Source organism: Pseudophryne corroboree, chromosome 1 (genome assembly GCF_028390025.1).
Source record: "Pseudophryne corroboree isolate aPseCor3 chromosome 1, aPseCor3.hap2, whole genome shotgun sequence".
Lineage (NCBI taxonomy): Eukaryota > Metazoa > Chordata > Amphibia > Anura > Myobatrachidae > Pseudophryne > Pseudophryne corroboree.
Genome location: NC_086444.1, coordinates 763,587,760 through 763,613,064, shown reverse-complemented (window position 1 = coordinate 763,613,064; position 25,305 = coordinate 763,587,760). Strand labels below are relative to the sequence as shown.

Below are 25,305 nucleotides of genomic sequence, written 5' to 3'. Positions count from 1 at the left end.
TATTTTTACACTGCAATTTAGATTTCAGTTTGAACACACCCCACCCAAATCTAACTCTCTCTGCACATGTTATATCTGCCCCCCCCACCCCTCCTGCAGTGCACATGGTTTTGCCCAACTGCTAACAAAAGTGCTGCTACGATCAGGTCCATAGTCTGCACACACTGGTAAAAACCATTCACTGGTGAGTGAGGTGCGAAGCGATTTGCAGCTGTCCGCTGACTAAGGGAGTTTTTTGCAGCTCGCCGTACACATGCAATCACACACTTGCACAGCAAATATACACTCCCCTTGGGCGGCGACTATCTAATCGCAGGGCTACAATTTTAGCTGCCTAGCAATGAGGTCTGAATCACCCCCAGGGTTAAAAACTGATCCTTCACTGGCTTAAATACAGCAGGAGCAGCCCAATCACTGGACACAGCAATGGTGGCAGACTCCGCAGCACTGAGAACCCTCCTGCCTTGAGAGGAAAGAGGGGAGGGGGTGAAATCTAAGATGGCCCAGCCAATTTGCCCCTGGACTTTTGTAAACATTTTTGTTGCACCATAGTGCACATCAAATTTGCCTACAAATATGTTATGCAAATTTAGTGGCTGAATTCTGCACATTTCATTTGTGGAATTAGATCATAAATGTTCTACACGGAATTTATCTTAAGATATTTGTTTATAATGGAATTCTTAATTTATTTATTTTAAACTCTGAAAAATGCATCATTTACAGCTATAGGTTGCGGAATGATGGAACAAAAGTAAATAGAAAATTGTACAGCAGAAACTCTTCAGCCACTAAGCAATATGACCTGTTCCAAAAGAAAATATAATTAGTGTAAAATGTTGCTACAACTTCGCTCACCTCTATTTACATGTATTCCTATTTCTATTACAGTTACAGTAATGTCACTGTATAAAGTTATGATAACATTTGAATTTGAACGATTGTGATAAATGATAATAATACAGTCATCAGAGAATCTAAATTAAAAGGCAAAAATATACTGTACCCTAATAAACAAAATGGCACACAACAATTCAAAATAAAATGTGGTACAATGCTACAGTATACTAGTGATACTGGTAATTAAGTTTTTTCTGATATACTGTAAGCTATGTAAAAGACAAGGCATAAAAGAGATTCAAAGGGACTGTGAATAAACCAACATACTGTATAGGGCCTTATTTAAGGGTGGACAATATACCAATTTGTGTGCAGTTGGCTGACGTTTTTTGTACGGTGCATACATCTGAGTCACACTGGGCATGTGTGGTGCTGATTTACTGATGGCAGTTGCAGCGAGAATTTGGATGCAAATGATTGACAGTCAGTGTGCGTTTATGGGAGGTAACAAGGGGTGGCTGGTCAAATGTGTTCATGTCGCAAGCATTTCGTTGGTGTGCCTTTAATGATGCAGAAACAATGGCTCCGGCAGCTCAATTCTGATGAATAGTCTGAGCAGTCACAGGGTAGCTCAGATACATGCATACAAATACACAGGACTGAATTAAAATAGCACCCACCTCTAAAACAAGGCCATAATCTTCATGGATGCCAGTTCAGAATTGATTACCAGAACAGAGGTTGGAAAACCTCAGTTTTGTACCTTCAGTCTGCATTTTTATTTTCAGGGGTGTAAATATAAATTACTGTTTCCTTTCAAGAAGCTTTACAGCTTAAGAGCTAAAGGCACACTACATTCAAAAACATCAATTAACACAGCAGTGCACTAATTACATACAATGTAATAAATATGTATATATACTGTACAATGACTAACACAGTACTACTGACTTCTCCACTGCCTGACAGGATAACAAGGAACTCTGAGTCTTTTCAGATATTATACATGTGCCTACTGTACATGAATATCACTAACAATATTATACTGTCAGGGTCCCTCTCTTTCTTCTAATATATATTATGTTTGTATGATTCTAAACCTGCCCCTAGACTCCCATTAAATAGTTTCACAGGAGTCTGGGGGCGGGCTTAGAAGGCGCGTGAAGCCTTATGCCGAGGCGCGGGTGCTGCACAGTGCCTAACAGACACAGCTCTGCTAATCCCTGGGGGAAGCAGCCAGCACATATATTACATATTTCATAAGATGTATGTTTATATGTACTAAGCGGTTCCCCCCTGCACTATGTGGTCGGGCTGCAGCAGCCGCTGCTAAGAATTGATATAACATGATTTGGGTTAAGAAGTTACAGTATGTTTCCACATAATAACTAATGTCAAGCATATGATACTTTTCACTAAACTTTTTCCCACAAAAAAAGGGAAATACCGCAATTTATTGGCCAATGGTATAATCGGACAATTCAATTGATTTTTATTTTTTTTGCTTGAAACTGACCAGTTTTTGAACGAAAAACACAGGATCTGGGATAAGCTCCTGGATCCATGTGTTTTCACATTTGTAGCATTAAAAATGGGTCACTTATCAGGGCAGGTGAAAATACATCCCCAATATTGGCAGGTATCGGGTCTAATTTATTAAGCCCCCAGGGATCAATTAGCTGTGGTAATTTATGATATAATAAATGTTGACACCTGTTATCTGTCAACATATGATATGCCGACAGTGAAAATGATGACATTAGTGCTATGGTTAGGGGTTAAGGTTTGTTGTTAGAGTTAGCATTAGGGTTATGACTGCTTTTAAACTTTATTGTTGACATTATGACAATGTTGATATTATGAATGATGACACTGTGTGGACCTGATATACCAAACCCCTCTGTATCAACCCCATTGTGTACATTTGTTTTATTCTGGTACTTAACAATCATGATTTACAGTACTGCACATTAAATGGATCATCTGGTAACAATGCTCTACGAGATCCTTCGTTTTGAGAATCAGTAATCCAATTTTTGCTAATCTCTTTATGTCTCGTTATTTATTTTTGTAATATGATATATATTTTTAAAACGAGTATTTTTACTGCTTTTCAAAAACAACATTAGATATAAAAAAAACTGTAAAAAAAGTTACAGTTGCATACTGGTAAACCAGAAATATTATAACATCACCGTTAATACATAATAATTACATCATCTGACATACAGGAGACAAGCAGACCATCATAAAGCCATATGCACAGTAGGAAACCAAATATTTCAAATGGTAGTAAATAAGGTAACATAAAAAACATAGCAGCAAAAGACAAGTGCCTCTCAAAAATACAAAAAAGGTAAAAATAACAGAGGCAAAAATCAGTCAAAATGGAGAGGCAGCAATATAGGTAAAACATAAGACATTATTAGTATAGGAATAATGTATCTGATGCAGGGGGTCCTAGTACAGTAGATACCTGTACATCAATCAGAGTGCCGGGGGATGCATACTTCAAGGAAAGCCACCTGACCTGCAGTCAGCTTTATGTGCAATATGCAGATATCTCTCATGGTGTATTGTAACATTGACCAAAGATATCCAGTCCTGAAAGTCAGGACCTGTGGAGGCCATCTAAAGCCTGGCCAGGAAAGCTTTGGCCAAATAACATACTGTAAATTCACAGATTATTGCATATATTCCATCTTCCATAGTCCAAATGCAACAAAACCTTGCATAAGAATGGAAAGGGGGATGCCTTTGACAGAAAGTGCTTGAATTACCTGGACCCAAAAGGATTGCACCTCAGGGCATTCCCACAATAAATAAAAAAGGTACATGAACCAATTTTTTATTTTAGGCTTGAATAGGAAACCTTGTTGGAGTCAGGTAAGCGCTATATAAGATAAATAGCTGAATATGCTGAAACCTAAAGGAGGCTGTAGAAACATGGGGACAAACAAGAGCCCTAGTCCACTCTCTTCAGTCAATCTTCCAACCCCCAACTCCCATTTCTGTTGTAGGTTAGGCAAGTCAGAGATGTGATGGTAGGATAAGTTAAAAGAATATAAACATGCGAGAGCACACCTAGAACCTATGCTTAGGAGTATAGTTTTAAGTGGATAGTGCAACACAGGAGGGTTAGCTTGGGAGAACTGAGTGGTTTAGTCATGGCAGGAATCTAAATAAGTACATAAAGTGGATTTTAATCCACCTGCAAGCTGGGTAAAAGATTTTAAAACAAAATCTTGGTATAGCTGACCCAACAAGACTATTACCCGATTACCCTACACCAGAGGTTCTCAAACTCGGTCCTCGGGACCCCACACAGTGCATGTTTTGCAGGTAACCCAGCAGGTGCACAGGTGTATTAATTACTCACTGACACATTTTAAAAGGCCCACAGGTGCAGCTAATTATTTCACTTGTGATTCTGTGAGGAGACCTGCAAAACGTGCACTGTGTGGGGTCCTGAGGACCGAGTTTGAGAACCTATGCCCTACACTACTCTGAGCTGAAGGCAGGACAGTTCCGACAACTGATGAGAGCATTATAATGAAGTATCTGGGTCAACTGCTTAGAACTGAAATAGAACATGAATTGTCTGACAGATCTTTAGAGCCTGTATGAGCAAGGGGGAACTGCTATTGGTAAAAGTATCACTTAGCAGGGACTGGATTGGTGTGTGGCCAGGCATCACCTGAGAAACTAAGAGGGCTGGAAGGGAGTCTGAAGAATTGTCCTGCAAATGCACCAGCTAAGCCTTATAACAGTAGAGTTTAAAATGAGGAAGGGCTAAGCCACCAGAGGCTTTAGACCTAGTAAATAAATTAAACTGTATGTACGGCCTTTTGTCCATCAATATCAGTGAGGGGATCATGCTGTTGAGATTGCTGAAAATAGAGGTAAAGAGATAAATTGTGGCATTCTCACATTACTTTTATTGCTGATTTCTGGTCTTATGCAAAGAATGCCAATTACTGTACATTTATTTGTATAATTTTGTTAAAAAAATACCCTATTGTCAGATATAAATAAATCATATGGTACTAACATCTAAAATGACAATAGTCTTTATTTAACTACTATAACTACTCACCATACAACACTGCCTACCATAATACTGAATATTTCTCTTGGGAATCTAGCTTGTCTCAAGTCTTTGTGTAAGAAAATTCTAGCAAATCATACAACCCTCTTAATGATGTACACCTGAAACATATTATAGAATCAAACCTCAAGGGAGCCATTCTTCTCAAACAACACAATTACTTGTATAGAACCACATTGTTCGGAATGTCATCACTTCCCCATGACAGAATTTGACAACACATCACTTAAATTGTAAAATCATGCAAAGTGGTATCAGTGGTATAATGACAAAATAATTATCCATGCTTTGTGCAAACAATAAGTCCAAATGTAGATTAGCTTCACTATGCGTATGCATTTGCATAAGAAAGTGAAAAAATAAATCTGATGACCACAATGTCTTACATAACTTTGCATGATTATTCATGTAGCACATCAATTATTAACAAATGTAGTTTAGAAGAGTGACAAAAATTGTGTTTTTCTCGGGTTCCGCCAGTTTTAAAAGATTCTCTTGGCCAGACTTTAGGGCTGAAGCCAAGATAAATGTATCGCTAGTTTCATAATGTATTTGCATAATTTTTTTTCCAAAAATGAACACAAATATGAAAATGCAGAATTTAAAACATCTGAAAGTACTGTATCTACGCTTCCAATTAGAGAGGCGAAAAGGGCTGTTATAGGTTGTTATCATGAAGGAAAATTCCAGTACATCAAGCAGACCAGCACAGAAGCATACATGGAGCTGTATCTTTTACACCTACGACGGGCTGTAATGTCGCCCGAGTCTGGAGGCCGTGCGAGATGCTGGCCGAACTCGGACATTTTTTTAAAGGGGCAATCATTTACAAGGCATTGTTTTGCCTTGTGATTGCCCTTTTAAAAAAAGAGGGGGAGTCCGAAGACAGATGTATACACTTATTTTCAAGTCCCTTATTATTATCATATATACTCACCTTTATTTTCATCCTCATAATTGATTGTATCAAATCAAATTATAGAGTTCAGAATGGATATTTAAATATGTAATATTAGGTAACTAACATCTCATTGTGGTCTAATAGGCATCTATTAAATATGCATGTATGCGTTTTAGATTGCCTTTCAATATATTATTGAATTAAAAATATATAGCGTTAATATGATCAATGTATGTTGTCCTATTGCTGGTTCTCTTTCTAATAATAGTACATGGAAAGGGTTAAATATAATCCGTTCTCTTTGGTAACCAATAAGGAGCCACAAGCTGGTACAAATAGAGACTGCAAACATCCCCAGTCATACCTCTGATGAAACCGCCCACTTTGGAGGCGGAGAAACGCGTCAGGTGACCAGTTACGACTGTGGAACGCAGGTAGACCGCAACCGGAAGCCGGAAGCCTCGAACCCGGAAGCCGCGGAACGCGGCATTACAGCGTCCCCTGCTACCCAGGACTTGCACGTTTGACTCCCTATCTCTGTCCCCATCCTGGCTCAGTGCTAGTAGACAGCACACCGCACCATCTACAATAGGCACTGCTAAAGGGAACTGCCGCTGAGCGGTCGGCCACCAAACCAGTGAGTGGATCAAACATGCCTCACAGACATGAGACAGATGTGGGATCGGCTCATCGAACATCTAGCCACACCATTGAATACTTCGTCCATCAGCTCTTTCTGGTGAAGTATCAACAGGCTTTATCAAATATTAACCAGCCTCTTCTCCCTCAAAGTGCAGTTTGAGCTTATTATGCACTAACCTCTATTGCCATTAACAGCTGGCTTACGCATGCAAGAAAACTAACACAAATTAGGGTTGGTGTTTAAACACTAGCAAGTTCTGAGGCCCAGGACACAGTCATTATTTTTAATCATTGTTTTAATTTGTTTTTTATTTTCTATCTAATTGTGTATATGTACTGTAAACGGCACTCCAGCCATTTAGTGTCTATTTGTTAGAATTATTTTACCAATAAACAAAATTTTATATTTATAAAACCAGCAGCCGTTGTACTACTATCCCCTCCGAGCGCCCACATTACTTTTTCTCTCCTTTTAAAAAAAGTCAACATCCCACACAGTCGCTAGATTCATACGCAGGCCCGTGATCAAAGGAATGCAAGGTAGGGAGGCGCCAGGCTGGAGAGGCGCTCTTCCTGCTCTGCATCCCTGGCCTGCTATGCCGCTTGTCTGTCTCCCCTGCTGCTGCTGCCGGCTGCTGTAGTGCTATGCCTGTCACACTGACAGGCAGCGGCATTGGCAGCTTGTAGCTTCCGACTCCCCCTCCCCTGTGAGAACGACAGTGTCACTGTTCAGCCAAAAATGGGGAGGAGCTGAGCTATGCTGTGCTGAGTGGGTCGGGCTACAGGGGACCTCAGGGGGCAGAGCTACATGGGACTAGACTGCTACAGAGCCATCCTGCCTGACAGCTAGCTAGATAGATAGACAGTAAGTGGATGGAAAAAGTGAGTTAGAGAAAGTGTATGTGTGTGTGTGTGTGTATGCGTGCTGGGATGCATGACTGTTTTTAAGTTGGGGGAGAGATATAATCTAAGTTTGGTACCCTAGCTTCCCAAAACACTGGTTCTGTGGGTGACATTAGGCCCGGTGGAGGGCATGGGGCTGCAAGTGGCTGGAGTAACACTGAGACTTCAGGATCTCATTGGTAGTGCAGACATATGGAAGTCTCCCCCATGTTCTGGTACTGTGTTACCCCCCCACCTCTGTGTTCTGTCACTTTCTAACCACTCCTCTGTGTTCTGTCACTATGTCACCCCCCTTTGTGTTCTGTCACTGTGTCATCTCCCCCTCGTGTTCTGTCACTGTGTTTCCCCCCTCTGTGTTCTGTCACTGAGTCACCCCCCTCTGTTTTCTGTCACTGTGTCAACCCCCCACTGTGTTATGTCACTGTGTCACCCCCCTATGTGTTCTGTTACTGTGTCACCACCCTTTGTGTTCCTTCACTGTGTCACCTTTTCCCCGTGTTCTGTCACTGTGTTACCCCCTCTGTGTTCTGACACTATGTCACCCCCCTTTGTGTTCTGTCACTATGTCACCCCCCTTTGTGTTCTGTCACTGTGTCATCTCCCCCTCGTGTTCTGTCACTGTGTTTCCCCCCTTTGTGTTCTGTCACTGAGTCACCCCCCTCTGTGTTCTGTCACTGTGTCAACCCCCCACTGTGTTATGTCACTGTGTCACCCCCCTATGTGTTCTGTTACTGTGTCACCACCCTTTGTGTTCCTTCACTGTGTCACCTTTTCCCCGTGTTCTGTCACTGTGTTACCCTCCTCTGTGTTCTGACACTATGTCACCCCTCTTTGTGTTCTGTCACTGTGTCACACCCAGTACCAGTGCTAGCCTCTTAGCAACGTCTACAAAGCAGAGAGGTGCCGGGCTCAACAGGTGCTCTCCCCGCTCTGCTACTGTACCATGCTGGTGCGCTATGATGCTAATGGGCTGTTTCATGGGATTTGGTTTCGCCTGCCTTAGGTAGGTGAAACAAAATCCCTGATAAACCACATCTTGGATGCAGCTTGCCACAGCTAGTCACAAGCATGATGCAACTGCGCGTGGGCAGGATAAGAGCGGCCACATCTGTATTTGTAGGAGGGCGGAAAATTTTGAGTTTGCAGGAGGGCGCCAAACACCCCAGCACCGGCCCTGCTCGGGCGGCATTACATATCTCACAGCTGGGATAAGAAAGGTGCAAGTATACACTGTTGATGACTAATTGTAATCCAGGGACAAATGCTACCCTTGCAGAAATGTAACATATTAAGACTTTGTGAAAAGCTCTGCATACAGTATGTGCAAAATATATTTTTCTGTACATGTTACTTTTGAATAATGTACTTACATTTTACTTCCAGCTCTGCATCAGTCTTACAGTGTCTTTCTTGTTTATTTTGCTAGTATTTAACAAAGAGCTGCAACTAGGTTTGAGCAAGTGATGCAGCTGTGCAGGGCACAGGGCGTAGGGAGTAGCACCACTACCACTTGACCAGGGCACCTGTATTTAGCATACAGTACACCTGAACAGTACCCTGCAACCTATAAAGCTACCACCTGGAGCATTCTTGGGATGCTCCGTGTGCTCAACGTCTCACTGGTCCTGCAACAGTGCCCCCTCATTGTGATGTCATGATGTCACATATCCAGGGAGTGGTTGGCCAGCACAGAGTGCATTTTAGCCTTGCTACAGCCCTGAGTTTACACAGTTTATATATACATTAACAAGAGGGCCATAGCATCAATTCAACCGGGAATGAGAACAAACATGGAGGCTTTTATAGTTTTTGTGTGCTACCACAAATATTTGGGTGTCTTAAAATGTGTGCATTGCTTCTCTAAAGTGTTTTACTTATACATCCAATGATATATGCGAAAGTGATAGAACTAAATACCATATTATGACCAGCAGTGGCTCCTACTTTCTGGTAGGAGGGAGGATGCCACTACCTGTGCCATGCCCGGAGAGGACCAGTCATGGCCAGCCAGGTCCGGCACTTGCGCAATGGATCTGGCAGGCACCATGAATGGTGCATATGCATAAAAGGCTGCGGGACTGTGCATGTGCAAAACACATTTTATGGACTGGATCAGCCGTAGCCCCACCTCTGCAACTAGTGTAGCTCCCCTAATTGAGTTTTGAACTGCATTGGCAACAAAGTCCAGGAACAGAGCATTTTGTCCCTCTTGAAATGGGTCACATTGGAGGGTTTCTAAGATGGAGAAGAGATACAGTATTTGTTTTTTTTAAACAAACATATATCTCCTGAAAACATAAATATCACATTTTCCAGCTTTTATGAGGTAATTATTTTTTTAAATATCCCCCAATGCCACCTATACTCATACTGTTGCCTCCAATGAGTCACTGCTCTGCTGCCATGTACAAGGAGAGTAAGCAGATGCAGAGTTTCTGACACACAGAGGAGGCATCTGAAGAGATCTCCCTCCCACATGCAGCCTTGGTAAAACTGACAATTGATGCCATCTGAGGATGGTGCTGCCCATCTTTTTTAAGCTACAAATAAAATGCTGGTGAGCTACTGATACTAGTGTAGTGTAGAAGATATTTGTAGTATCTTCTGCATTACCTCCTTAGTACATCTGCCCAATAATAGAAATACTTTAATACATTTGGGAAGTGCCTTTTTCGCATGTTTTTTTTAGGAAAAAAACATGGCTACATATGACCATCTATGTCCTATCACCTCAGCTCTCCACACAGAGTACTGGAAGACAACATAAAAGAGAAACAGTCAGCATCTCCTTACCTGTGAAGCTGCTGCTCTGCCATGTTACTTATGAACTGGGAGTGTGGTGCTTGGCTATGATTTACAGGGGCCCAATGGCCCATGCAATGGTCCTAACTATACTGCCTCTTTACATTCTACCAAAGTGTTCATAGGCTTGAGAATCTATAATGCCTCCCTCTCGGTCAAAATAGTCTAAGGGATTCCGGCTAGAAAATCCTGAGATCAACAAGCTGCAGATATCAACTGTGGTACTATCCCAAAAACTCTTGCAGAAATGGTGTAGACATGCCAAATCATAAGACACAATCTGTTTAGTTCTAGGAAGACTTTTAAACTGTCCACTTAGACTTCCCTTTACTTAGTGTATGTGCTGCGTTGTTCTTAGATACATATCTGTGTGATGTGTCTCTAAATTGTACAATGTTTGTACTTGTTTCTATTCATGATTTCTGATTCCCTTTGCAAACGATTTATGCACCTGATGCACATATTCATTAAAAAGGAACGAAAGACTGCATAGGATAGAGTGAATATAAGCACCCTGTTTGTTTATGTAACTAAGCTAGATAGATCTGGTTTTTGTGTTGATATTAGTTGATAGGTCACTGACGTTTGTCAATCAAATAAGTTAGCCAATGAGAAGGGTTTAGGTAGGCGGGTTTTATTAGTTTATTTAAGTGAGGGCTGAGGTAATCTAATTCCTCTTGCCATTTTGTGATCCCAGGGATGGTAAAGTATTCTGGTATCACTCTGTGGGGCTATTAGTATTCTTTATATAATTTAGGCTTGGAATTTTATTCTCTGTTTTAATTTTAATATACATAAAGTGTACATTAGCTGCTGTTTTGTTATTTAATTACATTATTTAATTATATTAATTTTGTAAAGTTTCCTGCTTATTGTTTGCGCTGGGCATTAGCTGGCAGCATTCTAAGTGCAGCCTAACAGGATTTTGATATGCATCGTCCCCGCAGCGGCGCCCTCCCCCCCTTCCCCACCGTTTGGTTGAGGTGGCTAAGCCTCTCTATGCGGCCGCTGCCTCTCCAGCGGTGAGGGGAGCGCGGCGGTACTCTGTGAGGGGAGCCGGTCACGCGGTCTCCGGCTCCCGCTCGGCGCCGCCTGAAGCGGCTTTGAGCGGTCACCCGTCTCCCTCTCCCTCTCCTTCAGTGCTGCGGGCCTGGCTGTCAGGCGCGACGGCCAGCCCTGCTAGCACATTCCGCCGGCATTAATTTAATATAAGCAGCGGGTCCGGTGCATCGGCCCCCGCTGCAGATAGCCCCGCCCCGTCGCCATTTCAGCAGGCGCAGCAGCCATTAGCCCCCCTTCCACAGCTTTAGGAGCTGGGGGGGGAGCTCGGCTGCAAAGGGCAGTAGTGTAGTAGCAGAGCTCCAAGGGAGAGGCAGTGTATTAGCCTCTCCCATAGCAGGAGCTGTAGATATAAATGTGAGTGAGGTAGGGATGATAGGGGATAATTATAATTCTCCAGGGCCTGCAGTGGCAGGTTCACATTTGACAGGGGGATTACTTAGGATCCCCTCCCCCTCCTTCCTCTCAATTTTTATCCCAGGCAGGTGTGGGCTTTCAGCCCCCGAGCGTGTCATGGTCCCCATATTTCAGCCGGGGGGCTCAACAGGGTGTAATGCATTTGCCTTTGGCCGGGCAGCAGCACTTGTTTAGCCCTCATTTGGGTCAGTTTCTTCATTTATGTCCGTGGTATCAGTCATATACTGTACCTCAATTTATGCAATTTTCAGCCCCCCCCCCCCCGCAGGCAGGCAATCAATATGCACATTGGTTGCAGCCTGCGTCTAATAAATTAATGGGCGCTCATCGGTTAGGGATGCCACCCTTGCCACAATTTCCTACAACAGCCAGACCTCCGTCACCACAGCAGTCGGAGGAGAATATTACGCGCGTGCAATCTCATGTACGCGCACCATCGGTGGTAACTGGCGGGTCAGAAGGGCCGGTCAGGCAGGAAGTAACGCTGTTTCGTTGAGTCCGCAGGTTTTGACTTATAGTGCAGCTTCGTTGGACACGTCTCGTCGCACAACGAGGGACAAGAAGTCGCAGGAGAAATGGACGCGGGTCCTTCTACATCTGGAACTGGTGAGAAAAATGTAGTAGTTTAGTTTAGCGCAATTCTTTCTCATTCTGACGAATCATCTGATACATCTAGTTTGCTGGAGAATCCGCGTAAATTTATGCGGACATTTGTTCAGCACCTTAGAGGGAAACGTAAAAGTTCAAAGGGAGGGCGTAGCGTAGCGATGCAGCTCGGCTCCTGATGCAACTGAGGATAACGTACATTGCGCGAATACAGCAATACTAAGAGGAGTTAGGTCTAAGGTTAGGAAAATGATAAAGAAAGGCCGATTTGTAGACATGTTTGCGATTACGCATGATGCTAAAAAAGCGGTAGATACAGCAAAGGCTGGGGGGCCTGCTGCTGAGGAAGCAAGAAGGAGTTATCCTAACTGGCTTGCGGGAATGTATATATTTGTGGCCTGCTATATGGGGTCTCGTCCGTCAGAATTTATGAATGTGCTGAAGTATTTTCATCTGATACATAAAATGTATCCGACGGTGAGGCGCAATGTATGGAGGCAGTATGACGAGTTATTTAGGTTTAATAACGTGCAATGTAATAAAGGAACATTGTGTCGATATAGGCACGTCTGTATGCTGTGTGATGGAAATCACCCAGCAAAGGACTGCAACAGAACAGTCAGCAGGTAGAGGTGAACAGAGAACCGTCCCAAAATGAGGCAGAGCCACCAGTGATTTTAGAAGTTTTAGAACGGTGGTCGGGCCGCTATATCATCTTTAGGGAAGAGGTGGCAATTTTATTACAAGGTTTTAAATTCAGTTTCAATCTACCTGTAGTTAGGCCAGTTATAGTTTTAGCTAGAAGAAACCTAAAATCAGCTAGAGATTTTCCAGAGATCGTAAGAGTAAAGATTGCAGCGGAAGTTGCTTTAGGGCGTATGTGTGGCCTTTGCGAAAGTCCACCTCTGGCTGAGTTTTGCGTTTTCACCATTGGGTGTAGTTCCAAAGAAGGAGCAGGGAAAGTTTAGGATTATTCAGCACCTTTCCTACACGGAAGGGGGCTCAATAAACGAGGCTCTTGACCCTACTTTGTGTAGCGTTAAATATCAGTCTTTTTTGAGGAAGCTGTGGCTAGGTTTAAAGGTTTCGGTTCGGGTGCGCTGTTAGCGAAAGTAGATGTAGAATTAGCTTTTAGACTGTTGCCGCTGCATCCTGATTCGTTTAAGATATAGGTTTCAAGTTGGATGGTAAATTCTTTATAGATTGTGTTTGCCTATGGGTTGTTCAGTTTTGTGTTCTTATTTTGAATGTTTTAGTTCATTTCTGCAAGGCAACGGTCAGTTGGGAGTCGCCCATTATTTGGATGATTTCTTGTTGGCAGGTCCTGCGGGTAGATCAGTATGCCAGGAATTACTTTTTTCGGTTCAGGCATTTTTTTCAGTTATGGGAGTACCGATAGCTAAAGATAAAACGGAGGGTCCGGTGGCCCGTCTGTCTTATCTGAGCATAGAAATCGATACTGAGGCAGGCCTTTGTTGATTACCAGCAGAAAAAGTAAATCGTTTAAGGAGTTTGTTAAAAAAAAATTGTTTCAGTTAAGAAGATGACGTTGAAGCAAGTACAGTCACTACTTGGTTTATTGAATTTTTATGCAGGGTCATTCCGATGGGTAGGATTCTTAGTCATAGGTCGGAAAGAGCCACAGCAGGGATTAGGAAATCTCACCATTTTATTCGGATTTCACTAGATTTGAAAGGAGATTGTAAGGTTTGGTGGAAATTTTTGAGTGAGCTCAATGCTGTACGCGTTTGGGTGCACGAAAAAGTGAGTAATTGTGAGCTGCAATTTTCACGGATGCATCAGGGTCGGTAGGTGTCGGCGCGTATTTTGAAGGAGAATGGGTGCCGAAGCTTGGTCTGAAGAGCGGTGCACAAGGAAGCTTACTGATAGTATGCTTTTGCTTGAGCTTTTTCCAATTATTGTGGCGGTTGAGATATGGGGCTTAGGAGTCAGAGGATTTTATTCTGGTGTGATAATTTAGGGGTGGTTCAAGCAATCAATAATCAAAAATCTTCGTGTTTGCATGCTTTGAAGTTATTAAGGCATTTGACCTTTAGGTGTTTGCAGTTGAATATAGATTGAATGCTAGGCATGTCCCGGGCGATGAGAGTGAGATAGCAGATGCTTTGTTTCGTTTTCAAGGGGATAGATTTAGAGCATTAGCCTCAGTGGCTAAAGTAGAAGGTTTATCATTGGCCTGATTTTGTATGGCAGATCATCAATCCAGTATGAAAGCTTTAGCATTGAAAGCATTGGCCCTGGGAACTTTGAGATCGTATTCCACAGCTTGGAATGATGGGCAGGCGTACTTGAATTCTGGAGTAAGTATGATGCTATTTTGGAATTTGTATGGTTATGGCAGGAGAGGGGACGTTCTAAAGCAGCTATGTCGGGTGCCTTAGCAGGAATTTCATATTTTCGCGTTTGGAAGGGTTGTCAGATCCAACTAAATCTTTTATTTTATCAAAGGCTTTGAGGGGTTGGGCTAAGGAGCAAGCAGGTGTAAGTGATGCGCGTAGACCAATCGACATCGAGTTATTGAAGGATTTAATTATCGCTGTTTTTGGTATTGCATTAGGGGAATTTGAGGTGGCCCCCTTTTTAGTTTAGCTTTTTTCGGAGCTTTAAGATTAGGTGAGTTAGTGGGAAAAAGCAAAAAATTCAGTAGATTCAGGTATATCAGCTATATAAAATACACCTTTCCAAAACGGATCAACTAGGGAGATGTAAATGGATTTCTGTTCCTATGCATACGGAGCCGAGCATTTGCCCAGTAGGACTAGCAGAGGCTTATGGCCGGAGTCGTCCGAAAGGGGGAGAACGGTGGTTGGTTCAGGAGGATCTGAATCCTTTATCTAAATTTAAATTTACAAGTGTTTTCAATAAATGTTCTGATAGCTTTGGACCTTCCGTGGGAGAGTTATGGGACCCATTCTTTTAGAATAGGCGCAGCGACTTGTGCAGCATCGACAGGTTCGTCCAGCCAAGATATTAAAAGGTTAGGGCGGTGGAAGTCGGATGCTTATAAGGGATATATTAGGAGCAATAAGTTGCATTAAGAATACGCATCCTGCGAGTTTGTTGTTTGGGAATCCCAGGGCCATAAGCCACCCGCCTTTAAAGGGGGATTGGAGTTCTTTTCACCTTTTTCCTCACAACATTTTTGAGGTTTGGTGTTGTTCACCTCCATCTGGGTCGCCTAAACAACTACGTTCTTACCCCTCCCTCTTTTCCTCTGGTATTTCGTTAAATATTAAATAATATTGATTGCAATTTTCTTTGTTGGCTGTTTTTTTTCTACAAGTTTTTTGTCATTATCAAGCCGGGTGTGGATTGTAGGTCATTCATATGTTTATTAGGCCAGTAGGCATAAGATGTCCAAGTTGTTTCCCTTTGAAGTGAAGTGGATAGGTTTAAGGGTAATGAGATGGAGTAACCTATTGAGTGTGCTCTGGGACCTTGAAGAAAAGTGGGGTGCCCCTGATTGTTTGTTGATTCATTTGGGAGGTAATGATTTTGGTACTTGTAAAGGTATAGAACTTATTAACGCCATAAAAAGGGATTTTCAGATAATCACGGAACATGGGCCTTTGGTTAAGGTGATATGGTCTGAAGTAGTACCGCGTAGATATTAGAGGGGCACCCAAGGGGGAGTGGCTTTAGATAAAGTAAGGAGGAAACTCAATGCCGCAACCTCCAGATATGTCATTATTTTAGGAGGAAAAGTTGTTAAACATCCAGATTTGCGTTACGAGAAGGAAGATTTTTATAGGTTGGATGGAGTGCATTTATCTGAGAGCAGTTTGGAGTTATCTGTCACAGCCATATTGAGGTGTTTAAAGGAGGTTTGAGGTTTTAGGTTGGTGGCGGTTTTCGTAGTCTAGAGCCTCCGAATTTGGCGGAAAGCAGTGCTATTCGGCGGCTTAATTTAGCGCAGCAGAGCTTGACTAGCATTTCCCCTTTGAGAAAAGGCGAGTCGGTCACTACCTCAGGGGAGGACCAGGTCACCATCTTATGGAGGGACCAGCACTGTGCTAATTAAGGGGAGATGGTTCTACCCAGGACGGATTGCGCAAGGGGCGGAAACTCCGGCCCATTTGTTTAAAGATTAAAGTTTTAAGCCATGGCCGAGTTGACACTGCTTTTTCGCCACCGGTGAATAATATTTTCAATTCTGATTCGAATTTAATAAATCTGGCTGTGACCTCCAATTTTTCCAATTTATACAGTTGTCTGTGTCATTATTTCTAGGTTTATTGGTTCTAGTTTGTGTAATAAATAAAACATATGGGTGACTTAAAAGGAACGAAAGACTGCATAGGATAGAGTGAATATAAGCACCCTGTTTGTTTATGTAACTAAGCTAGATAGATCTGGTTTTTGTGTTGATATTAGTTGATAGGTCACTGACGTTTGTCAATCAAATAAGTTAGCCAATGAGAAGGGTTTAGGTAGGCGGGTTATATTAGTTTATTTAAGTGAGGGCTGAGGTAATCTAATTCCTCTTGCCATTTTGTGATCCCACCCACCCACCCGGCAATTTGAACTTCAGTTTAAAAATTAAAAGTATTGGTTTTTCTTTTTTGAAACTTTTCGTTGGAATAATGAGTTATTATTATTCCAGCAAGTGCGAGGCGCAGCGGGCGGAAAGCAGTGCTATTCGGCGGCTTAATTTAGCGTAGCAGAGCTTGGCTAGCATTTCCCCTTTGAGAAAAGGCGAGTCGGTCACTACCTCAGGGGAGGACCAGGTCACCATCTTATGGAGGGACCAGCACTGTGCTAATTAAGGGGAGATGGTTCTACCCAGGACGGATTGCGCAAGGGGCGGAAACTCCGGCCCATTTGTTTAAAGATTAAAGTTTTAAGCCATGGCCGAGTTGACACTGCTTTTTCGCCACCGGTGAATAATATTTTCAATTCTGATTCGAATTTAATAAATCTGGCTGTGACCTCCAATTTTTCCAATTTATACAGTTGTCTGTGTCATTATTTCTAGGTTTATTGGTTCTAGTTTGTGTAATAAATAAAACATATGGGTGACTTAACAGTGTTTGATACTCATCCACAGCATACATGTCTATTTTCAAAGATTGTCCAGGTATTTCAATTTTTCTTAATTCTACTGGATTCTTTGGAAAGTAGACCAGACTCCCGTGAATCATATGGAATTGTGACATCATGCCCTGGATCTCTTGGAGGGGACATTTAGAAGTTTGTATGTTCTATAGTATATTAGTACATGTATACTAAGTCATATTACTCTTCTATGATACATAAAGGTCAGCATGATCAAGCATGTCACTTGAAGCACAGAGGTGCTCTACCATGCATTTACGCTAAATAAAATGGATTCCATCTGTACATTCAGATCTACGGTACTTTTATCCAACAGAAACATCCTGCTAAAACCTCTGTGCCCTTTGTATTCTAAAAGGTTTTTTATAATCCTAATTGGAGAAATTACAATGGCTTGAAGCATTTAGCTAAATACATTTCTGTAAAAGAAAGGAGTTTCGGAAACAAAGAACATGTGTCAAGTCCAAAAGTACAGTATCTTTGGCCCTTCTGCTTCATAACATTCGAAAGAACTGCTCTGTTGCCCACATTAAGGTATTGATTTATTCAGGAAAGTAATGGCATATAGACCATCTTTATTCCAATTTTTACATTTGTGAGGTTTGAAATACCTAATAAATCAGTATACCAGCATCACAGTGCAGGCTAGGCACATCTTCTGAATCTAGAATGTGCAAAGTGCACCCCATTCACAAAAGCACTTAACGTCATCATTTCCAAACTGGCTTTAATGCAATGTGTTTTTTTACTGCATAAAAGCCAAATTTGCTTCATGATTTACAGCAGATTTAAATATGAGGTGTGCACAAGTGCTCTATCGAGGTGCTTTGGGTGCATAATTCAAAATATATAAGAAAAAGTATTTTTCCATCAAGAATGTATCTCCTGAAGTTATCGTTTTGTCTCATAAAGCTTTGAGCAATTATGCAAATTTAGGAGCAAAATAGCGCAACATACTGTGGTTAGATAACATCATTCTCTAAATTGCACTGCTACTGCTGACTTCCATTTGATTTATTTATCATTCAAAGGCTAATTCACATTCCTGCCAACTTGACATTCAATAGAAATTACCCCCACTAGAGCTTTAACATTTCCTACTAACATCCAAAAGGACTGTGAAAATGTTATGTTCTATGACAGCCAATAACTCCACATATTTCCTGTTGAGACTGTATTATAGATAAATATAATGTTGAATACAAAATTCTCCTGGATTGTAGCTGTAGGGTGAAACACCATGGAGCTACTATAGCTGGAGGAACATTCCTGAACTGCAGATATCCTTGAAATGGAGTCCCTACAGTTTTCTTACTGTAGTTGTGAGAGCTGGCTGTTTGGATGTTCATTAATAAAAAAACATAATAATAATTTGAAAGTTAATATAATTTTTGGTTATTGTTTACATGGGGGGTCATTCTGAGTTGATCGCTAGCTGCATTTGTTCGCAGCGCAGCGATCAGGCTAAAAAATGGCAGTTGTGCGCATGTGTATACGTATGCGACGCAATGTGCACGCGCGTCGTACGGGCAGAACAAACAATGTAGTTTTGCACAGGGTCTAGAGAAGCATTTCAGTCGCAGTGGTGGCCGCAGAGTGATTGACATGAAGTGGGCATTTCTGGGTGTCAACTGACCGTTTTTAGGGAGTGTTCTGAAAAACGCAGGCGTGGCTGGGCGAGCGCTGGGCGGGTTTGTGACGTTAAAACAGGAACTGAACAGTCTGAAGTGATCGCAAGCGCTGAGTAGGTTTTGAGCTACTCTGAAACTGCACAAAAAATCTTTGTAGCCACTCTGCGATACAAGCGATCGCACTTCTGCTAAGCTAAAATACACTCCCAGTGGGCAACGGCATATCGTTTGCACGGCTGCTAAAAACAGCTAGCCAGCGATCCACTCGGAATGACCCCCATGGTTCAAACTTAGAAAATACATTTTAGTTTGTTAATAAACCAGTTGGAAAATCTTTAAAAAAAAGTAGTGCTTTAGCTACCATATTATCCAGAAGTGCATATAGCCACACACTGGGTGTCCCTTAGCAACCTTGCAGCAGATTGAGGGCCCTATACAGTAAGGATTGTAAATTCTGCTAAACAGCAGAATTTACAATCATTTTGCTCACATGCTGGGGTCCGTCCATCGCAGGGCAAGGCTGCCCAGCATACAGGTCACCGCCCACCCACTGTGATCACGCTGAATCACTAAAATTGTGGATGGCTCACGCCAGCTTCCATCTTTTTGATCGAAGTGGCTGCGTGTGACATCACTCAGCCGCCCCGATCATGCCCACACCATGCCCTCAGTTTGTAAGCCGTCACTCACATTTCCCTGCAACCGCCCCCACAACGCTCTGTCTCTGCCTTGGAAATGGAGCATTGCCACCCCCCTCCCACCCCGCTAATGCCTCTGCCTGTCAATCAGTAAATGCCGGACGAAAGCAAAAATTCCAGTTGGATGGCGATTTGTGATCCAACCTGAATTAAGCCCTGAGTCTTAAAAACATTCAATAGGCATGAGGTTACTGTATTTTGCTTTTTGTCTTCCAATATGCAGTTTGTTGGTGGTTTTAACAACCATTAAACTGGTTCATTGTAGCCAGCTGATTAGCATGTTTAATTTCCATGTATAGGTTACAATATTGCAATCTAAGTGTAGTAATAAAGAGGGAAAAGCTTTGCCTGGTAGAGAATACTGGGGTACATAATTTGTCAGTGTGTCAGCCTGCACTTCTAAATACCGATATCTGTGTCATATGTATAGTATAAGTGCATACTACAAACAAATATGATTTCAAAAGCCTCCAAATCCCTGTTTAATTAAATATTTAGGCAAACACCAGTTGCATAAGAACATATGCTGGAGGAGGACTGATATTTAGAGAAACTGGGAGGTAGAATGGCTAATCTGAGACTTTGCTGCTTTTGTGCATTATAAATTATAACATTTTTTTTCATGCAGGGCCTCATAATGTAGAAAACCATTTCCATTCTGTTCACGGCTTTCCAGCTCTTCATAGAGCATGTAGATCATTAGGAAACTATGAAGCAATCAAGTAATGTCAGTCTGATGAAATTACTCTAGCAATATATTGGGCTTCTACCCACCCCTCACATGATACACAACAATAGAACACATACAGTATAATGCCATAAAAACCTTTTTCAACTGGGAATTGTAAATTTCAATAGATATCTTTTCAATCACTGTTTTTAACATGTGTTTTTAATAAGATAGATAGTAGTACTTACTGTGTCTGTTATAACTCTGTGAAATATGCTAAACAGGAAATATAATTAAGCATCCTATTTACTAATGGAAAGCAATGTTTGTTATTCATTTCCTACACCCGCAGCACATAAAAGGTTAAATACTATTGAATAAGAGAGAATAAGAATTTAATCAATATCCCAATGTAAGGAATGTACTTTAAAATAATCAATCACAACATGTAAATGCTACTCTATCAGTCTTCTTGCAGTGATCTAATGGGCTTCTTTAAAAATATATCCTAAGATCTATTAATAGACAGCTGTTTAGCCAAAGACCAACAGTACAAATACTATTCTCAAATGGGAAACACTACACCTTAGTGGTATTTCCATGAAATAGCTTTTTACAAATTCATGTAGTGTTCTTTTACAACACGAATTACTATAAATCAATCACCCACAAGTACTTTATTTGTACTGTACACACTGACCTTGTTTTCAATACAAATTGGCTAATCCCATTACAGGTACTGTAGCCAGATCTAAAGAACACTGGTAAAATCCCAGGACTTTTTTTTTTTTAATACTTTCAATACGCATGCATCCAAATCATAACCAAGTTTGTGGATTTTGGCAATTATCTATTTTGTGATGATCCATTGACTGGATTCGAAAAATAAATGACAACACGCTACGTGTAACACTTATCAATTCACCAGTTTCATGGCAACATAAAGTACTCCATAAAAGAACTAATCCCCTTGTCAAATGCACTAATTGTGATTCAAGTTAAATTAATTGTCTGAATTGCTTCACTGTTTCAGTTTAGAACAATACATGTGTGGTCGCATGTAGCTAAAATGCAAATAGAAGATTCTGTGCTAAGAGGAAAGTACCAATTTTTCCATCTAAACAACAGTTCTAACAGTAATATTATAGTAGAGGTCTGAAATAAATAAAAAATTTTCATGCAAAATAAAACAGAGTGTAAGAAAAATTTATTTAAGGAGTCATTTCAAGTACTACAATTTTAGGTAAAATACTCAGCATGAAGTTCCAAGTATTTATATCACATATGCATCAACAAATAATGATCATGGATCATTGAATCTATATAAAGCATGTCTCATGGTATGCTACAATATAAAGCAAATGATTTATGCACTAGAATTATCTCCTTCTGTCTTTTTATCTTCTGTTTGCTTACTGTTTATTTTGTCATCATAAACTCACACATTAGCGTTCACTGTCCTAAAGATGCAAATGAATACAGCCCTAAACACTTTTTATAAACATAGACATAATATTTGACATTGTGCCCTGTAACATTTGTAGGAGTCTTCATTAGATGTCTGGACTTATTCACATCTGTAGCAATAGAGACTCATGGTTTTATTCTGTGTATGTAATAACTTGGGTATAAGTCCATTGCTTATACAGTAGGCTGAAATAACTGAAGCAGCAGGCATTAAATACAGTACAATAGTGATTTCATATAGATTTGTCCCATGTCTGCCTTTCCTTTGCCTTTGTTAATCATATACATGAGAGAATAGTTATTGATAAAGGTTACAGGACTCATTTATCCACTGTCAAAGTAAAAAGTGATGTAACTGATAATGTTTCAAATTTGAATCTAGTAAAGATGATGTTTCAGTTATTTGTATTTAAACATATTTTTGCTTTAAATACTGCTTCAACGTTGATGTTCCCTTAACAAGGAGTTACATAATTTGATTTGGGACTTAGTAGAGAGCACAGACCCTGATCGTGAGGCTACAGAAAATGAGCTGGAGGAGGAGAATTCCTATGTTCTTGCATTAGTGATCTCCTGCCCACTCCCTTCCTAAGGGGCAATGCGTGTTCAGATTATAGATGGCCATCCTGTGTTTTGTATAGGAATCAGTGTAGTTTATCTTCTATGCTGCTGAATAACCTCTTCTGCCACACATGCTGCTTTCATGATAACTGAGTCCTCATGCCAATACCATAAACATAGGTTACACTATATTTCTGACAAAACAATAGTAATGTAATATTGATATTGCAACACTGGGAGAATGAGAATGAGGAACAGAGAATAGAAATGTGACTCAATATGTGTCTAATACATTCAACTAGACATGCATGTTCCCACATAATTCCCTTCATTGCTTCCTTGTTGCCAATAGGTGGGGCCCACAAGCTTTTAGCCACTCACAGGTTCCTCTAAGAGGAAATCCACACACATTTGCTTCACAATTTTTCCCCTTTCTCTCTGCTGGCGTTTGTGTCCCACAAAGGCTGATGACTGCAGCCCAGGCACATGAATGCAGCCTTTTGTAAGCATCCCTCAGCCTCACTGATTCTCAGAACAGTGGGTCTTCAGGCTGCATGGGACGATGTGAGCAGTGGTATATCCCACAGCATATCTCAGTCAATCACACCTGTCAAACACACACACACACACACACACACACACACACACACACACACACACAATAAAAAAAACTCTTTAAACACTGCATAACAGTCTGAAGAATAAAACAGAGGACACATGCTGTAGCTAACACATACACACACACACACACACACACACACTATAACATATGAAACATTTTATTACATGTGTCATGCTGAAACACCTGTATGATTGGCACTTTGTTTCATTGCTGATTTTATTGCCTCATCTGCTTGAGGAGTAAGGAAAAGCAACAGGATGCAAGCACTGTATTATGGTGGCATTCTGAAAATATATGCTTTTTTCTACATGTGAAGCATTGTATAAAAATAACATGCATACATATACAGAATATATACAGAATATATATATATGTATGTATATATATATATATATAGTAAATCAGTAGCAGGACACAGAACATATCCATTCACAGTTACTGCATGATGTTACAGCAAAGGAATATAAGTGATGCAGAAAATCTTACCAATGTGAATGATTGAGTCTGATCTGGAGTCTGCACTAGTTCTGTCCCAGGATATAGTCCAGAAGACGGACAGACAGATCACTGCATGCAAAATGTCCATCTTCTATACTGACTTCTGACCACAAATCAGATCTTCATAAGAATCCTAGGAGCACTGTGGAGAGTTAGACGATCTCAAAAGAGTTTAATCCCTGTTGTTTCTATGGGGTTAAAGATGGAGGCATTTGAGATAGAGACCAGGATTTATTGAACAGGGAAAAGTCTATGGACAACTAGGATACGATTTGTTTCCTTGATGCAAATCCAAGCAAGACAGTTGATCCTCAGTATGTCACTAAAATATCCATTGAGCATCCAAAGCTGTGCATCAGAATGATTTCACATGCACTGAAGAAAATTCTCCATAGAGCCGCATATACTACAGCAAACTGCAGAAAATGACAGTAATCCTTCAGGATCCTAGTGCAGATCTAGTTCACAAAAATCCTTTTAGATTAGCAGAGAGAGAAAAAAAAATCATACATACACATAAATATGTAGAGATAGTATTTAGCCGTTGCTTCCTGTATCCTCTTCTATTGAGCAATGGGTGACAAATGTGCATGGGAATACATCAGCATCCAACTGCAAAAGTAAGGAGCCGCTGTATGTTTTAAGAGCTTTCCCTTCGGTATGCACTGGGATGATATAGAGAGAAACTAGCATCCAGATGTAGTGAAGGGTTTATCCTCAAACAGGTTGAATGTGCAGTTTAGATGCCTGTGTATGGGAGCTGTCTGGTGGAAAGCAGTGCTGAATAACAGAACGCTCCTAGTTCCCAGCTCCAGCAGCAGACAGGCAGCCAGCACGTTGCCTAGAAATGAATCACCTAGGAGAAGCAGGGAAATACAGCGAGGAGATAAGAGTACCATCAAAGCGAGGGAGAAAGACAGAAACTGAGAGCTGGAAAGGCATTTGGCTCCTCCTTCCTGTCCCTATCTGCAATGCAAGGCGAAATAAGACACAGCTCACAAGTTTTCACTTGGCCTTTGAAGATAGAAGAGGAAATAGGCAGTACTTGAAGCCTAATGGCACCATAATATGTAAATATACACATATGCACAATGTACCTTTACTCTGGATACCTTGTCTTTACTCTGGATATCTTGCTACTATCTTGCAACATAATGTTTTGACATAATCAGTCAAAGATTATGCTTATTAATTTTATCCACCCCACATGGGCAATCAATGTAATTGCTTGATGTCCTGGAATATTATGTAGCAGTATATTTCATGCGGCTAAAGAGGAATTTAGACTTAACCATGTGTTGGCTGTACATTTTAATTGAATGTGGACATTCCTAAACTGTTGTAAAATTATATGTTTAAAATATATACCTCTAATTTATTTACAGAAATGATCTAACAAGATGAACTATTCATGTACTGCTGTTCAATGCAGCAAAATGGTTAATTTAAGCTAAATTAGATTTTCAGCTGTAGGATAAGTAGCTAAATATGCCTAGAAGCAGCAGTTAAAGATATTCAGAGTTCTTTGAGTATAACAATGGTCATGACCTTGCAGCTGTCTATACATCCTAACAAGAGATTTCTTTGATTCTTTACACGTTCTGTTTCACTAGAAATAGTGAGAATTACTATGCAGTTTATCACTTGGATATGTTTAGATAAAATACCGATACGATAGCAGGTTACCATATAAATTCACTAGGATGTCATATACAGTATAACACTTTTAAGTTAAATCTAACTTAAAAAAACTGTCAGGAATCAAGTATGTAAAATAGGTATGTAACAATGTATTTTAAAGGAT

The 25,305-nt window shown here is 40.9% G+C and overlaps 1 protein-coding gene across 2 annotated transcripts in view; it reads right to left on the bottom strand.

The window, feature by feature from the left end:
* GRID2 (glutamate ionotropic receptor delta type subunit 2) overlaps positions 1 to 24,370 on the bottom strand; it is a 1,619,892-nt gene extending 1,595,522 nt beyond the window's left edge. For both annotated transcript variants that reach the window (XR_010176066.1, XM_063917339.1), the window contains exon 1: positions 23,490 to 24,370. Coding sequence is in view for 1 of the 2 variants with exons in the window: in XM_063917339.1 (XP_063773409.1) it covers positions 23,490 to 23,589 (100 nt within the window). In the remaining variant the exon portion in view is untranslated. The remainder of the gene's footprint in view (positions 1 to 23,489) is intronic.
* Positions 24,371 to 25,305: the final 935 nt, after the last annotated feature.